Genomic DNA, 18,085 nt, shown 5'->3' with positions numbered 1-18,085 from the left:
AATATATATTGGTATATATAGAATAATGGCATTTTCATTTTTGATACTGACTTTCATCAGCAAAAATATCAAACAATCCAGTCATAATGTGTAATTTTATGAAGAGCTGAGCATAAGGAAGACCATAAATATTAAATATAATATATCATGAAAAAACAACAACCTTATGACTTCTGGGCTCTCATTCATAAAACTATACTCAGTAATTTAGGTTACCTTATAACTTTTGGTCTCTCATTCATAAAACTTTACTCAGTAGTTTAGGATACCTTATGACTTCTGGGCTCTCATTGATAAAACTTTACTCAGTAATTTAGGATACCTTATAACTTCTGCGCTCTCATTGATAAAACTTTACTCAGTAATTTAGGATACCTTATAACTTCTGCGCTCTCATTGATAAAACTTTATTCAGTAATTTAGGATACCTTATAACTTCTGGGCTCTCATTGATAAAACTTTACTCAGTAATTTAGGTTACCTTATAACTTCTGGGCTCTCATTTATAAAACTTTACTCAGTAATTTAGGTTATCTTATAACTTCTGGGCTCTCATTCATAAAACTTTACTCAGTAATTTAGGATACCTTATAACTTCTGGGCTCTCATTGATAAAACTTTACTCAGTAATTTAGGCTACCTTATAACTTCTGGGCTCTCATTTATAAAACTTTACTCAGTAATTTAGGTTACCTTATAACTTCTGCGCTCTCATTGATAAAACTTTACTCAGTAATTTAGGCTAACTTATAACTTCTGGGCTCTCATTGATAAAACTTTAATCAGTAATTTAGGCTACCTTATAACTTCTGCGCTCTCGTTGATAAAACTTTACTCAGTAATTTAGGATACCTTATAACTTCTGGGCTCTCATTGATAAAACTTTACTCAGTAATTTAGGCTACCTTATAACTTCTGGGCTCTCATTGATAAAACTATACTCAGTAATTTAGGTTACCTTATAACTTCTGGGCTCTCATTTATAAAACTATACTCAGTAATTTAGGTTACCTTATAACTTCTGCGCTCTCATTTATAAAACTATACTCCAGTGTTCTCCCCATGCCGATATGACGCTGCGGTGCCGCAGCGCCTTCATAATATTTTCGAAGATCCCGCAGGGTCTTAATTGTCCGCTGTCCCTTAATACTTGATCCCGCAGCGTGTTAATTTTCACATTTTCATTATAAATGTTGGTTAAAATTGTCAACTTGCTGATCTACGCTGAGAGGTCGGTCAGTGTTGCGCAATAACTGATAATTAGTTTTACCTGAGCCACGCTTATCTCAGCCTTATTGGACTATGTTATCATGTAATAGCGTACATGATCATCAAGAAGATAGATATTTGTAGAAGAAAAATTAACAAAAATAAAAACTTCAGTGCAGAAATTGAAGAAATAGATCGCAAATACATTGTATTTACGCATTGTGTGTGTGATCACTTGACCATTTAAATAACAAATTTTTTCATTGGTCGAAAAAAATAATCTATTTTAACATGACCAATGAACGTGATGAATACACGTGATAAATTTGAATACACATTGCTAAAGATATTTACGATGAAAATTATGAATGAGAGTATTTGTAATTGAAAAAAATGAAATAAACTTTGATTAAAGATAAAGAGAAGTGATTTATTTTAATATAAAGTGAAAAAATGTTACTTGCAAGGTAAATTGTCTCAAACTGTCGTGTTTTTAGAAATAAAATGATCATTGAACATCGATCGTAAGTAAAATTCCGTTCGTCGGGAAATATGTGAAAATCAACACGTACGGAATTACTGCAGCTTCTATATAATGTCACTAGTTGATAATTTCAATGGTCTTAACTTTAAAAAACTTGCAAAGTTTCGTTTATATCTACCTGCCAGAGATAGGTTTTAACAATAATACACACGGAAGTGTAATGTAAAACTACGGAAACTTGTCAGCTGTTCATTAACATATTTTTGTTTTAAAAAGTTGTATACCAAATATGATCAAATATCTTAACCATATTCGATTTTATTAATTCTGAATGAACATGTTCTCTGCAAATAACAAAAGGGTGACTTCTGAGCAAAAGGCAGATGATGGAAGTAGAAGTTTTTTTCTTCAGCCTAATGATTTCTAATGAAAAGGGGAATACACCTTCCTCTTCACTGTCAGTATAAGCAGATGTCATTGCTTCTAATCCCAACCTAGCTAAAGTTTTAGCAAGTGATAACAGCAAGCACCATGTTTCTGGTTTCAATGACAAGTGGCTGACTGAGTTTTCATGGCTTACAAATGTTAAAGGGGGTATAAGCAAAAGTTATTGTGAGAGGGGGTTTTCAACCCTAAAGAGGATAAAGACAAAATTTAGGAACAGACTGTCCAACAAAATAACACTATCTTGAAACATTATCCCTAGAAGGAGCAGAGTACAGAGATGAATATTTATATTTTGACTTATAAATAACTTTTGTGTTTAAAATCAATTTATTTCATATATATATATATATATATATTCTTGTAATTCATTATTAAATACTCTGCATTATCAAACACATAACACAAAGCATTATAATTCATATTGCATGTCATGGATTAATGACTGATTGCTTCAGATCACAAAAGTTCACTCTAAAAAAAGAGTTATGCGCCCTTGAATTTTGTGCCTTAAAATAATCCTGGGGAGAACACTGTTAACTCAGTAATTTAGGTTACCTTATAACTTCTGCGCTCTTATTTATAAAACTATACTCAGTAATTTAGGTTACCTTATAACTTCTGCGCTCTCATTTATAAAACTATACTCAGTAATTTAGGTTACCTTATAACTTCTGCGCTCTCATTTATAAAACTATACTCAGTAATTAAGTTACCTTATAACTTCTGCGCTCTCATTTATAAAACTATACTTAGTAATTTAGGTTCAACACCAGAATCTGTATTTTGATTGGTTGATTTCTGAGTCTTCGTGAGATAAACATGCTCAAAATTTACATAATCACAAGGCATGATTGTTATCTGTATGTTCTGAGTCAACAGTGCATTATGAAGATTTTAACTGTAAAAGTTTGTTTTTTTAAATACTTGTATAAATATAAACATTTCAAACTTACCTAACAATTGCAAATCCATTTAAAACCTGAAAAAGATTAGTAGTTCTTTAGCAGAAAATATATAATAGAATGTTCGAGAAGTCTTACACAGGTTATATGTATTATAGTTGATAATACTTGAAGAAGTCCAATAAAAGATGTAACTTGTGGTTATCTTTGAATATTTAGATACAATCTTAGTTGGACCATAGGCCATCTTAATCTTTTTGTTTTAATCATAGTTGAAGAACAGCTAATTGTAAATGATGAATTGCAAAAACAGTGTTTATGCTTGGATGATACCAAGTATTCTATAAAGAATAATTTTCTCACATGCAATTACCAATTACCATTTTTTCCAATGATAGGGCAAATATTTTCAAAAAAAAAATTCAACTTCTTATATGAGAATTTTTCATAAATCCGTAGTATGCTTTATGGTCAAATATTCTAAATTATAAATTTACAAGGACAAATTTTTGGCCATATAAAATTCTGTAAATATTAGATACAATTTGTATGAACTAACCTTTCCTGTTACAACCTGTTCCACTAAGTCTATGGTACATCCTAGTGCAAGTCTTGCATTATTATATATATCCTGAAAAAAATTAAACTATCAATATAACAATAATACATTTCAAAATCAAACTGCAATTCCCAGTAGTCAACCAGAACAAGTAAAACTGTGAGCTACTGCTCACTGATCATACCCTCCCCAAATATGTCAGTAAACAGAAAGTTGTTAAGAGATGAATCTGAAAACACATCACACAGTATAGCTGACTTATATAAACCTTGAAACCAAATTTCAGAAATATATCCTTGTATTGTAGTTCCTGAGAAAAATGTGATGAAAGTATACCTCCACTTTTTTAAAGCCGTGTATAATTAGCTATCTTGAGAACTTTTGAAAATGTTAAAAATAAACTCAATGTGGTTACTATCAATTTTATTCACGTTAAAGCTATTGCTTTAAATTACCGGAAATTATACCCCAATATTTTTTTACTAAATGACATATTATTATGTCACCAAAATATTTTTATAGCATTTTAAGGTAAGAGAAAACTGTAGGAAATATAAACATGCAACAATGTATGCTATAACTAGATGACATCTTGATAATGTCTGTGTTACATGATAGTCAAAAAATAAATAATGTAAAACATAACTATGACATGTATGTAAGTTGAATAACCTAATAAATAAACATATTATACACCTGGCAAACACCTCTGCTTGGCATATTACCAGAACAGTACCTAAGTCTTAAGGGTAACCTATATTTATTTAATTCTAGGTTAAAACTGACTTTTATACATGTTATATGTCTGATACAAAAAATAATGTGCAGCTCACTTCAATATAAACAGGGCAAATTTAATTATCTGAGTATAGATTATGCTTGATCATTTTAATATAAGATTTTCACAAAGTCTGTTTGATATTAACTCATTACAAATATGTCTATTCATTGAAACCTTTACTGCTTGACACGTAAGTGTCCAAAACTAAAGCTTAACAAGGAGTGTATGAAAGAGAAGACTTTTTCATCTCATTAAATATAAGGAGGCTCGTTGGCCAAGTGGTCCAAGTAGTTCTACTACTGTAATCACTAGTCAGCCAACACTCGGGTTGGGAATTTGAACCCTGCTCATGCGGGTGCACTCGACTCCAATCTTAATTGACTAGGATTAAGTTTGTTTTCCTATTGAAGGTCAATGGTTTTCTCTGGGCACTCCAGCTTCCTCCACCCATAAATACTGAGCTCCAGTGGCCCACGAAATAGCCCAAAAGTGGCCCTTACAAGTGGCATTATAACACCAACAATCATTCAATCAATCACAAAATATAAAATGTAAAAACAAAACTGCATCCACAAGGCATAAAAAAAATGACCTATTAACCTGACCTCTTTTTTAAACAGACACTGTCTGGTGAGAACTGGTGTCAAAAGAATAATTAAGTATTCCTCATTTGTCTCCATGAAATAAATTAGTTCGTACTGTTCAAGGTCTAAAGAACTACATAAAATTGACACTTTTTCCTAGAATATCTTTGTATAAGCACTTTTGTCCTTAGGAGCCAACTTCAATCTACCAGTAATCCATCAAAACTAATTGTAACTGAATTCTATTTACAAAAAAATGATTTACAAGGAATTTCTACACAGTCTTTTGGCCTACCTGGCCACATTTAAGGTCAACAAAACCATTCAGATTCAATTTACAAAATGAATGTTGGTTATAGATATATATTCATTTCCTCATTTCCTATTTTTCACCTTAGTCAAAAGGGGGTAGCAAGACATCTTTTTTACCTCCACACCTTTGTGTTTGTCTATATTTAAATCAACCCTAACAGAGGTTCAAAAGGAAGTCATTTCCGATATGTTATAACTTATTGTGCTGACATGAATTGTCATTGATATGGTTACATTTATAAATTTACTGATTACAAATTTTTGAATTTTTTGAAATGCTAAGGCTTTTCTACCTCAGGCATAGATTACCTTAGCTGTATTTGGCAAAACTTTTAGGAATTTTCGTTCTCAATGCTCTTCAACTTCGTACTTTATTTGGCCTTTTTAACTCTTTTGGATTCGAGCATCACTGATGAGTCTTTTGTAGACTAAACGCGTGTCTGGCGTATATACTAAATGTAGTCCTGGTATCTATGATGAGTTTATATTCAGAAAATAAACATAAAACAACTACAAATAGCTATTACAATTTCTAATCTTAATCACTTTCATATTTTCTTTCCTAAAAACAGTCTTGTTCAACTTTTATATCTTTCAAATAGTTGTGTTACCATGGTTACTGTTGAAATTTTACAAATGTTAAAAGCTATCAGACATGTCAGAAAAGAATCATCATAAAGACCTTTTTTTTTAAAAGAATAGAATGACTCTTAACCTTGACCAATGTAAACAATTTATTAAATTCTGAAATTTGGTCCACCCTTTTTCTACTACTTACAGTAAAACAGGAAATTTACCTTAATTTATCTGATTAAACTGTTTACCTTATGAAAGTAGAGGTAGTCATACAGTCGAGATAACTTTCTCATTTCTTCTAACGGCAGGAATTGAGACTTTTCTAGGATATCTATTAATTCTTTGGTATGATAAACCATCATTTCCTCTTCTGTTGCTAGTCTAGACTGTAAAGAAACAAAATGGAAAATTCTGACATAAAATTTCATGTCTATAGGCCAAACATAACTGATAGAAATTGTAAATATTTTTTTTGGGGGGGGGGGGGGGGGGGAGAGATCTTATTTTCAAATTTTTAATTAAAACTTTCTGCAAATGTTTTTTAGTTTTTAGATTTTCTCAGGTCTGATTAATTAATAACACATGTTTAAACCTTCCAGTTATTGTGTTATTTATGGCCTTTGCTTCTAAATTATAGGATACAAGGTTCCATGCCAGGCTACTTGAAAATGCAAATAAGTCATAAGATTATAAACTAATATACCTGTTGAAGTCTTCCTTTAAAAAGAATGAAAGACCAGGATAACATGGGTATTTGACAATCTGTTTATCACTTTATTCCCTTTGACATCGTTTATGATTACATTGACAACTGCATGTGCATCAACTGTGCATCTTTAGTTTCTGACTAATTTTATATATATCAAGCAAGAAGCATGATATGAAAATTCTAAAAAAAAAAATTAAAGAAAAAGACACAAAAAAGCGATACAGCTTGACTTTTTCCCATTAATAATTCCATTTGGAATTAATTAAAATATGTAATCATCTTAAACATGTTAGAAGTGAATATATTGGTGTTTATTTCATACTTACAGGTACATATTTACATCTCTCTAGAAGACCATATTTTTTACATCTTTTTATCGTCTCAGTAAATCTCTCTGGTTTTTCCGTGAAATCTTCTTTCCATGAATGAAAATGGCTACTCATATGTTCATCATAACTGACAGCAGTTCTATATCTTCCGGAAAAGAGGAGATATATATACATTGTAGCATATAATGCAAAGTCAATTAGTTCAAAATACATATGTAAACAAGAATGTGTCCCCAGTACACGGATGCATCCGCACTATCATTTTCTATGTTCAGTGGACCGCGAAAATGGCTGAAAATCTCTAATTTGGCATTAAAATTAGAAAGATCATATCATAGGGAACATGTGTACTAAGTTTAAAGTTGATTGGACTTCAATTTCATCAAAAACTACCTCGACCAAAACCTTAACCTGATGCCAGACGAACTGACGGACAGACGAACAAATGAACAGACTGACCGACGCACAGACCAGAAAACATAATGCCCATTTGGGGCATAATAACATGATGTGGTTTGATTGATAGTGAGACAAATCTTCACAAGAGAACAAAGGACAAAGAAATTAACAACTATAGGTCACAGACAGCCTTCAACAATGAGCAAAGCCCATACCACATAGTCAGCTATAAAAGGCCCCAAATTGACAAATGTAAGACAAATAATACGAGAAAACTAATATGCTTGTTTCCTATATTGAATATATGATTTACAGTGTAAGATCATATGTGCTGCTGTCTTGATGTAAAAAAAAATGAATGAAATAGAAAATTACTCTTACACTAGAGCTCTGAATATATATAAGAATTGTGAAAAGTGATGTAATTTTATATTACCAGAAGTGTGCAAAACCACATGACAGTATAACATGTATAACATTTTTTGATTCAATAATGTAAACAACCTGTTGACATAAATATGTCTTGCCTATACCTTACTTTTATAGTATACTGCAAATGTTGAAATTAAAATGACAATACAGTAGTATGTTAACCATGTTAACTATGTAAAACATTCAATACATAATTTATGTGTACACTATACAAAGCATTCAAAGTCAATGAACCTAGACTAAAGATGCAGGACCAAATAACCTCTATGGAAATTAGAAAAATATAGACTCGGATCATTACAAATATCTTTTTTCAATCATTTTTTTTTAACCAGAAAATCATCAGCCCCCCCCCCCCCACCCCCCCTCACAACTAAAAATAAATCATTCAACTATTAAATATAGGTCAACAATCCTTTTACATAAAATTTTTAATATTTTTACTGTTCAACTTCGAAAATATTTATAAACATGATAAAATTTTACATTAAACTTTACCAGGTAATTAGTATATATGTGTTAAATGGACGATTACAATGTGTTACCTATACCTAACATCTCATTTGAATTTTAATATAAGAAGAAATATCATGATTATCTAAAACAATATATAAATACAAATGTAAATAAAAAACTTACTTTTGACCGTCAGAATCAACCTCTTCCTCCATTACGGTAGATCTTCTATATCACATTTAATTGTTTGAAGTGTTAACTAAAAAGTAAAACAAAACTGTCATAAATTTAACAACTATGTCTTCACATCTTTTTTCATCATTAATCTTAATTTTCTTCAACTTATCCTTACAAAAATGACATTAAACTGTCACCTCAGGAAATTTTCGGTGGATGAAAAAATAGAAACAAATTCATTCTTTGTATCGTTAACGTCTTTTTTCTGTAATTATAAAATGTATGAAAATGACATATTTCTTACTGACACAAGATAGTATGATAGGTCATTATTGACTTTTAAAAGTATGACAAAGTAGTTAATTACATTAATTGTTAATTAATGTTTTCCAAACACTTCATACATTTTGTGTCATAAAACTTTGTGAAAAAAATATAAAATCTAAATTTAAGATTTTGTTCACTTATTCAAAGTTCAACATATATATTTAAAAAATTCATAGCATTGATGGAAACTTTCAGAACCATTTCATTATTTTTTTCAAATTGCAAATAATGTTCTGTTTTCTTCACTTTAAACCCATTTATTAGATGCTTACTGTATGTCACAAAAATAAATCCAGTATCAGAAATATATTGCCGATATCAAATTCCATACCTGCTTTTATATGGAACAAGTCAATCTTCTGATGAGTCAACTTTCTATTTTTTCAAACATAAAAAACTTCAATATTATCTGATTATATAAAATATTGCATTCACTTTATACAATCAATCCAAAAAAACAAACCAGCAAATGTGTTATGGCTGACAATCTAATTAAATGTTTCAATTGACAGAAAATAGATATGTAACTAAAAGGTAAATCACCCTAATTAACATTATTTTTTAGTTGAGCAGAATGTCGGCCAAACACCTGTTAGGGCAAAATGATCATGAACAAAACTAGCATTGTTTCTAGGTCATTTAGATCTGACCATGGTACAATGTGGTAGTTAACATGTATATTATATTTCATGTACTTTAAAGGTCACTTCGGGCCTTAGGTATAGTACATATGTATGTATACAACATATGTATGCATACAGTCAAACATGAATACACATGATTAAATGGGTCACATTTAAAATTTGGAATCTATAAAAAAAAAAAATACAAGAATATTATTTAAATCTAAAAAAAATTTTTTATAATATTTAATAATACATGTAATAAAGGTAATTCTTTTCTGAAACTAGGCCATGCATGCCTCAAGTGTTAGCTTGTTTTATATTTTAACAATATATTTCTGGGATAAATTACTGAACCTTGTGGCACAATTTCTGAAAATTGAAATTTCATACCTTGCTTTATATCTTTCAAATAAATACCTACATGTATATATATGTGTATCAAGTGTATGTAATATTCAAATTAATTCTTCATTTACAATTCTAGGTGTAAAAATAGACTTTGATAAATAGTTCTATTAAGTTATTTTGCAAAGAGAATGAACAACTGATTACAGTTATTTAAAACTTTGAGGTCAACTTTCTCATCAAGTACATAATAGAGACTTGGAGGAACTTTATTTATTACTGCTAAAATATCACTGGTCAACAAGCAAAATACAAATATGTCATGCATGTACATGCAGGAAAGGGACTTTTCTTAATATACTGTGGATTCATTTATTTTCCGACATGGGTACCAATTTTCATGGATGAAGAAAAACTTACATGTTCGAGGATTTTGGTTGTTTCGCAAAAGCCTGCATACAAGCCTTAAGAAAATATTTCATTTGTTAACATTTAATTTCATAGGTCAACTGTACTCACGAAAATGGTTTCTATCGACAAAAAAAAAAACCCACAATAAAGCTGAAGTCAAAGAGATCTTTAATCTCTCCTAGAAAGTTGTTTGTCTGAATTGAATAGCTTGTGATTGTGTGATGATCAATAACTTTAATGAACAACGCAGAATATGTCAAGAGTTAGAACCATAATAAAATATGAGTGATTGTAATACTAGTCAACTATGTGATATGAAATACATATACTGTACATAAAACATTAAAGATTATATTAATAATGACTTTTTTGCCACATTTTTACCTTAGGACTCCATGAATTATTTACTTTAGCTAAAAATTATCCCATTAAACATATTTCTTCCTCATAATCATAATATTTTCTTCAGATCTTTTTAATTTCAACTTTTTCTGAGGACATAAAAGTCAAATGTAATATGGATTGTTGAAAGTGAAAGTAGTGATTTTGCTAAAGTGAAAGGAGGGTTCAAATTACACTTTGACATTTTTAATAACCAAATCCTAGATTTTCATGATTTTTGCCTGCCAATTCATATACAAACGACCGACAAAAACCTCAAATGGTCTTTGTCAGTAACTTCGACATATATTCCAAGTGAAAACAATTTAAATAAAAAAAAATAAAAATTAAACTGCATTGTGGGTCATTAGGAGTACTCCCACTCAGGGGCACCCAAAGAGTATCCTGTCCACAAGTACCTGTGACAATGATAATCTCTTAATAAAAGAGAAATTTACATGACTAACAATCCTTTTTTCTAATCAGTCGCTGAATCATTAAAATAGGTCAAGGACAATGGGCAAATGTGGAAACTTTGTAACATAAAATCTCTAGATACATGGTTTGAAGCATTTACATCTTCTACCATGTCTACTAAATGAAATTAAGTGCTAAATTTATATACATATGTGACTTGTTATCTCTATTAGGTCTTCCATTCAACGAAAGCCACAGGTTATTCCCTATAAAGAATAAATATGATTGCCAACTAGACAACTCTCCATCAGAGACCAAATGACATAGACGCTACGACCAGTTCTGATTTTAATAACATTATTTGATATTGTATATTGTTCAATATTGTAATTTACTACTAAAATCATGTAATTCATGTTATTAAATATTTCTCTTGATTTTTTATTGATGAAATTTAAACAAAAGATCTTTATGAGTTGTTTTTGACATCTAAAGATGTAAATAGGTCATAATTAATATTTTTAAACAACATACCTCATCATAAAATCAAAAAATGACAGTAAAATGTTATAACAATGAGATTATTATTTAATAAAGCTAAAAATAAACATATTTTCATACAAACCATTAATTAATAAACAACATGTGCAATATCCTGTTCAACTAAAATAATACTGTTTTTATCATGTTTATATTAAAACTCGAACAAGGAGCGAAATACTGATAGGACCAGAATTTGGTATTTTTGAACATTTTTGTACCTTAATATAACTTCAAAGCATTGATAATCATTCTTGTGTTCTCTGTTATAAAAAAAGAGGCCCAATGGCCTTTTCGTTTATTTCTAAAGACTTGAACATGTTAATTATGACTTATTTTACAAAGTTGACAAATACATAATATAAAACAGGTTAAACATGCATGGAAGACATTTATACAAAATGAACTTGACTTAAGTCGTCATAATTTGACATAGACTTTATCTACCTTGTTGCACTGCATTAAAGTTAAAAAAAAAAGTCATTAACTGTTATACATGTACAAGAAATTATCATTGCATGTTTCATTTAGGTGTGATGTCAAATAAATAGTTTCTCAGTGCTCTACTTATTCTACTAAAACAGTTGGATGCCCAGACCAGGGTGACCAATATACATGTATATGCAAACAATTTTTAGATTGACTTACAGAAATAAGAGACTTGCAATTGGGACTGTTGAATTAAAAAAGAATCCAATTACATGTAGGAGTTATTTTGGTCAAAATGTGAAACTTAATTGACTGACCCAAACAGATGAATCTATACATGAAAATATAGTGGTTCAGGCCACATATATATTTTATAATTAGTTACAACATATTACACTCAAATAATGTCTACTGGATAAACACGTAAACTGTATTTTATCAATATTCCAAAATACTTATAATTGATAACCATGGTTACATTGTCATATCATGAATATGGAAAGTAGAAAAACATGGATATTGTTTATCATTTCATACCTACATCTAAACATTTATTGATTACGGTACTCTAGTTTTCATTGTTTATGTGAAAGTGGAGTGATTACACATAATAACATGTGATTTTTTTCATCATAATTTACACAGCAAACTCATACATGTAACATGTATGCTAGCTGAGGAACCATAGCTCATATAGGTCCTTACTTGTATGTTATTTTTTCATTATTTGCGGACTATCTATGGTCTGAAAATAGTCAAAAATAACATAAAGACCTATAAACTACGGTTCCACAGCTAGCATACATTTGTACATGTATGCATGCCAAACAATTATAAATTCATGATTACAAAATGGATTATAACCAGGTCAAAAGTTAATCTTGAATATTCTCTGAATTTGCTGCAAACAATATTTCATTATTACATAAAGTTAACTGATTTCAAAAATCCCTGTAATTCAAAAAGCTGAGATATGCCATGACTATAGACTTTTACCACTTTCATGACTAATTATTTAATGATAAATCCACCACAACAGCAGCAAAGCCATGGTCATGAAATACAATTTTTGTTTACTCAAGTAAGTACCCAAGTCTGGACATGCTGGTTACAACAAACATGACAGGGGGTTTTCAAAAAATACATGTACATGTACATGATGTACGGTATATGAGCCAGACAGACATTTCTTTTATTCTGATTTTAATCCTTTAACATGTTTAAGACTAAGTAACAAAAAGGCCATCATGGTGTTAATTTAGGCATCATGACAATGACATAAAAAGGAGGTCCATATTACTATAATTAGTTTGGGGGTTTCTCAAACAAAATGCAATGAAAAGTGTCAGAACTATTTACATGTCATTGCAAGACATTATATAGTGAGTTAATTGTACATGTATGTCTTGTGTCAAAAACTCGTTGGAAGTACTTGATAAATTGCATGTTTATATTGGTGATTTTGAATCTGTTCAAAGTTTTGATTTTTCTACCCTATATACCACATTGCCTCACATTCTCATTAAGAAAAAATTCATACACTTAATTAAATGGGCATTTAAAAAGTCAGAATGTGAATATATATGTTCAAACTCTTTTAAGTCATTTTTTAGTAGCAATAAACAAAAAAACTATGTCAATTGGACATGCTTTGATACTATATCTGCCCTTGAATTTTTACTAGATAACATTTTTGTTCGCTTTGGAGATTCTGTATATAGTCAGGTTATCGGAATTCCAATGGGGACTAACTGTGCACCACTTATTGCAGACCTGTTTTTGTATTGCTATGAGTTACAATTTATGACAAAAATCAGCAAAGACCCATCGAAACAACATCTGATACACAAATTTAATAATACTTTCAGATATTTGGATGATATTTTGGCTCTCAATAATGACGACTTCAGTATGTATACTAAAGAAATTTATCCTGTTGAACTTACTTTAAATAAAGCTAATACTAACAATGACCACTGCCCTTTCCTTGATCTTGATATATATATCATTAACGGAAAGCTTAATACTAAAATTTATGATAAAAGAAATGATTTCTCATTTCCTATCATTAATTATCCATTTTTAGATGGTGACGTTCCCTTGTCACCATCTTACAGTGTTTACATATATCTCAACTTGTACCATTCGCTCGTGTATGTAACAATGTTTTAGATTTTGACAAGAGAAATTTATGTATTACTGAAAAATTATTACACCAGGGTTTTCGATATCACAAACTAGTCAAAACATTTACTAAATTTTATCATCGGTATATCATTCGGAAATATAGCTCAACTTGCAGACTTCTTATACATTCAGGTATTTCACATCCAATATTTTATGGAAATATTCTTTATAAAGCACAAAAATGTCAGTATTCACCTCAGAAGCTACCAAGACCTTTAAATAGACTTATTAAGAAGGGATATAGTTACGATACTGTTGTCAGGTCAATAAAGATTGCATATTTTGGCGTTAATATTGATTCACTTATAGGGTCTTTGCATCGGAACTAAACACATTTATTATTAATAAACCAGTTGTGGCATGGCACGGGTTATATAAAAAAGAAGATGTGGTATGATTGCCAATGAGACAACTATCCACAAAAGACCAAAATGACACAGACATTAACAACTATAGGTCACTGTACGGCCTTCAACAATGAGCAAAGCCCATACCGCATAGTGAGCTATAAAAGGCCCCGATAAGACAGTGTAAAACAATTCAATCGAGAAAACTAACAGCCTTATTTATGTAAAAAAATGAACGAAAAACAAATACATAACACATAAACAAATGACACCCACTGAATTACAGGCTCTTCTCATATATGTTATGATGGTATGATACTAAACCCCTCACGGGGAGGATTTTGCCTGATATTCATATGATGAAGACATAATTTTTCAAACAGTTTAATTGAAGTCTGGAGCTGGCATGTCAGTTAACTGCTGATGTTATTTATGTATTATTGTCATTTTGTTTATTTTCTTTTGTTACATCTTCTGACATCAGACTCAGACTTCTCTTGAACTGAATTTTAATGTGCATATTGTTATGCGTTTTCTTTTCTGCATTGTGTTATTTGATATATCTATACTATTAAACGAGAAGACCTCATTTTGTGTGTCGCTTCTCTTCCTTTTACAATAAATCAATCATCATGCCTCTGTGTCCTGTAGGTACCATGTATAGTCGCAATTGTCATCCATTCTTATGATTATTCAGATTGGGTAATTTTGGGAGAAAAATGAAAAAAAATGCTTCCGGATATTTTTCCGTCATTGGATGAAATTTTAAGCCAGACTAGACTTCCGGTTTGCGTTTTTCTTTACTTTGAACATATATACAAAGACTATGAATAAAGTGTATTTGCTATCTGCTATCATTTTTCAAGTTTACTAACCATGGCGGTCACAGAGTTTATTCAATAGAGAGGGTCTATATAATATGTCAATGACTGCCGTGGATCGATTAGTAAAAAGCAAAAACACTTTATTTATAGTAATGAACGTTCATAATATTATACAGATAAACGCTAACATTATCAATAACTGATTATTGAAATTAATAAGGGAAAAAATGGGAATTTTGGAGGAAAAAAAATAAAAGGCGAGCTAGAATAACAATTGTCATGTCCCAAAGTACCTATAACTTTTGATATATTTTCTGAAATCCTCCAGTCGTTAAGGTTCATCATAACAAATGGACAAATATGGTTGTATTTTCATGCCAAAAAATTACTCTGAGTACAGACTTACCTGTTGGACAAGTTTTAATGCCTGGCATCCACTAGATATAATAAAGTTAAATGCATTTTGTGTTTCAGAAAGATAAAATATCTTTTGGATTTTGATGGGCATTTTTTTCCTTCATGCAAAAGGTGTGAAAATTAACTAAGTTGTGGTACAACTATGAGATGCTCCCTCAGGTAAAAAACAGGTTTGTATTGTTTTGATTGTCCTTAATTGACATGGACAAGAGTTATCTTCACAACTACAGGTGAGTTAAAGAGTTTATCTGAGTCAGTGAGTGGACAGTATCAAAGTAATTCAGGTGTTTGTTTATTTTTACAGCTTCTGCAGAAAGGACAAAAAATGCCCATCAAAAACCAAGAAAGATTTTATCTTTCTTAATCACAAAATGCATTTAAATTTTATATATCTAGTGGATGCTAGGCATTAAAACTTTCCAATCAGCACAGGTGAGTCTGTACACAGAGTAGTTTTTGAGGTAAAAAATACGGCCATATTTGTCCATTTGTTATGATGAACCATAAATCTTGTACAAAAATTCATCCAACAACACCGTTTACATATTTTGAGAAATATATATGTATTTTTATGGTATATAGAAAAACAGAAGGAATAAAAATAGGTATTTGGAAAAAAGGGGGAGGGCAAAACTAGTGTTTCCAATCTCAAAGTAACATGCCTCTCCTGAAATTCTCCAGTTATTTTTTTTTTACAGTTTACATACGCTCTATTTCCCTGCGATTTCGCGGGTGTGTTCTAGTAATACTTTCATCATTATTCTCTTTTACAACATTATATAATGTAGACCTGGCTGTTACCTAGTATTTATCTCCCTCCTCTAACAGGAGCATTGTCTTCCGACTAGTGACTACACGTATTATTTGCACCATAATACGGCACACTTACACATGGATCACTCACAGTTTTTTTAGGGGTTCGTATGGATAGTAAACCCGGCAATTGTAACAAGCCCCTGTGGATCACTCTTTTAAAATTGGTTTACAATTCATTTACATCATTAGGACTAATACATTACCATATAAAGGAATGTAACTACGATTAAATTTAGGCTAATGAAATTTGTCCAGATAGTCGTGAAGAAGTAAGATGTCGGATCCCTGACGAAGCTGTTTCTTTGCATTTTCCTTTAAACATTAAACTTGTAAGTATTATGAGGGTGTACGTGAAGTAATCCAACATAAGATTTTTGTTTATCATGTAAAAAGATCGATAAAAATGTAAATAATCTGCTTACAAAAATTTAAACCCATTCACCCGCTTCAAACAACTTCCGGTGTTGCTATAATTTGGACTGGGTACGGTAACTATTTCCGTGAAAACATTGTATTTTGATATGGTGTCTTCTTTGACGTCCGAGCGTGTCGAAGAGAAATTGTGTCTTCAATCAGGTCCGCGTTATAGGACTACAATCAAGGACGTATATTATTAGTATAAATACGTCCTTGAATTAATCAAGGAATTGTATATTTAAATATACAATTCCTTGATCAAAGTTTTTCAATAAAAATAAATATGACCCTTTTTGTGTTACGCTGGCCTCTAAATTAACATTATCAAGCATTAACTTTAGATAATGTAAATGCATAATAAACCAGCTGTCTATCCATAACTCTATACAAAGATGATCTTATTCAATATTTTATTTCTGCCGGACTGATTTAATCTAAAATCTTTTATGATTGGCGAATTATTGCCAACCGATCAAGTTCTCGAGTTATCTTGGTACTGTAGTTTCTCTGGCCGTATGCCGTCCCATTGTATACTTAGGTAAAGAAGTTCCGTGACTAGCTATAGGCGCAGGATCGGAATTCATTATGGCTTAAGTGTATCTTGAAAGCGGTGCCCTGAACTCTGAGTTTAAATATTCTCCTATTATATCCGCTGTTATCTTGTATGCATCTTTCTTTGCTGGTGCTAGTACGGTTTGGACTGGGGAAAAAATGACATTTGTATTATTTTTGTCACGGGCTGGGATCCACGATAGGTAATTTCTGTGTCATTTTGGTCTCTTGTGGACAGCTGTCTCATTGGCAATCATACCACATTTTCTTTTTTATTGTTTGTATGCCGCCTCTCAGGAGGGTCATCAGCCTTGTGCTTCTTTTTTCAATGCGTGTAATTTTGAATAAAAAGGGACTAAATTTACTCAAATAGATCATTTTATATATTTGTTCAAATCTTTTGTAAAAGTCTGAATCTACTATGAATTCTACGTACTTCTAATTTCTTATATTTAAAGCAATTCACTATCTGCTCAGATTCGATATGCTGTTTGGTATTTTTTTCCGCGAGCCTGTGATTTATGTCCCAAAAGCGAGACAAAGCGGCGTCAATACTTAGGTTCCGAATGTGGATAAAGTCTTTTGAATGACTCTCCGTGAAATTTTACAAAAGTTGTACAGAAACTGTTTATCATCAAAAGAGTATTCAGAGCAATATAATAATGCAATGATATCTTTAATTTTTCCAGCATT

The 18,085-nt window shown here is 30.8% G+C and overlaps 1 protein-coding gene across 3 annotated transcripts in view; it reads right to left on the bottom strand.

Moving 5' to 3' along the window:
* LOC139490537 (histone deacetylase 6-like) overlaps positions 1–16,919 on the bottom strand; it is a 43,036-nt gene extending 26,117 nt beyond the window's left edge. The window contains exons 1-6 of one of the 3 annotated variants that reach the window (XM_071277345.1): positions 16,846–16,919; positions 8,363–8,438; positions 6,890–7,037; positions 6,103–6,240; positions 3,602–3,673; positions 3,094–3,119 (exon numbers count right to left, since the gene is read on the bottom strand). In XM_071277345.1, the coding sequence (XP_071133446.1) occupies positions 3,094–3,119; positions 3,602–3,673; positions 6,103–6,240; positions 6,890–7,037; positions 8,363–8,394 (416 nt within the window). In that variant the 5' untranslated portion in view covers positions 8,395–8,438; positions 16,846–16,919. Of the gene's footprint in view, positions 1–3,093; positions 3,120–3,601; positions 3,674–6,102; positions 6,241–6,889; positions 7,038–8,362; positions 8,439–9,014; positions 9,121–16,626; positions 16,700–16,845 lie in introns of those variants that run through there. The other 2 variants (XM_071277364.1, XM_071277354.1) reach the window with 2 other exon arrangements.
* Between the last annotated feature and the right edge of the window lie 1,166 nt (positions 16,920–18,085).

This window comes from Mytilus edulis, chromosome 1 (assembly GCF_963676685.1).
Source record: "Mytilus edulis chromosome 1, xbMytEdul2.2, whole genome shotgun sequence".
Classification (NCBI taxonomy): domain Eukaryota; kingdom Metazoa; phylum Mollusca; class Bivalvia; order Mytilida; family Mytilidae; genus Mytilus; species Mytilus edulis.
The sequence above is the reverse complement of the archived record's forward strand: the minus strand, read 5'-3'. Positions and strand labels throughout refer to the sequence as shown.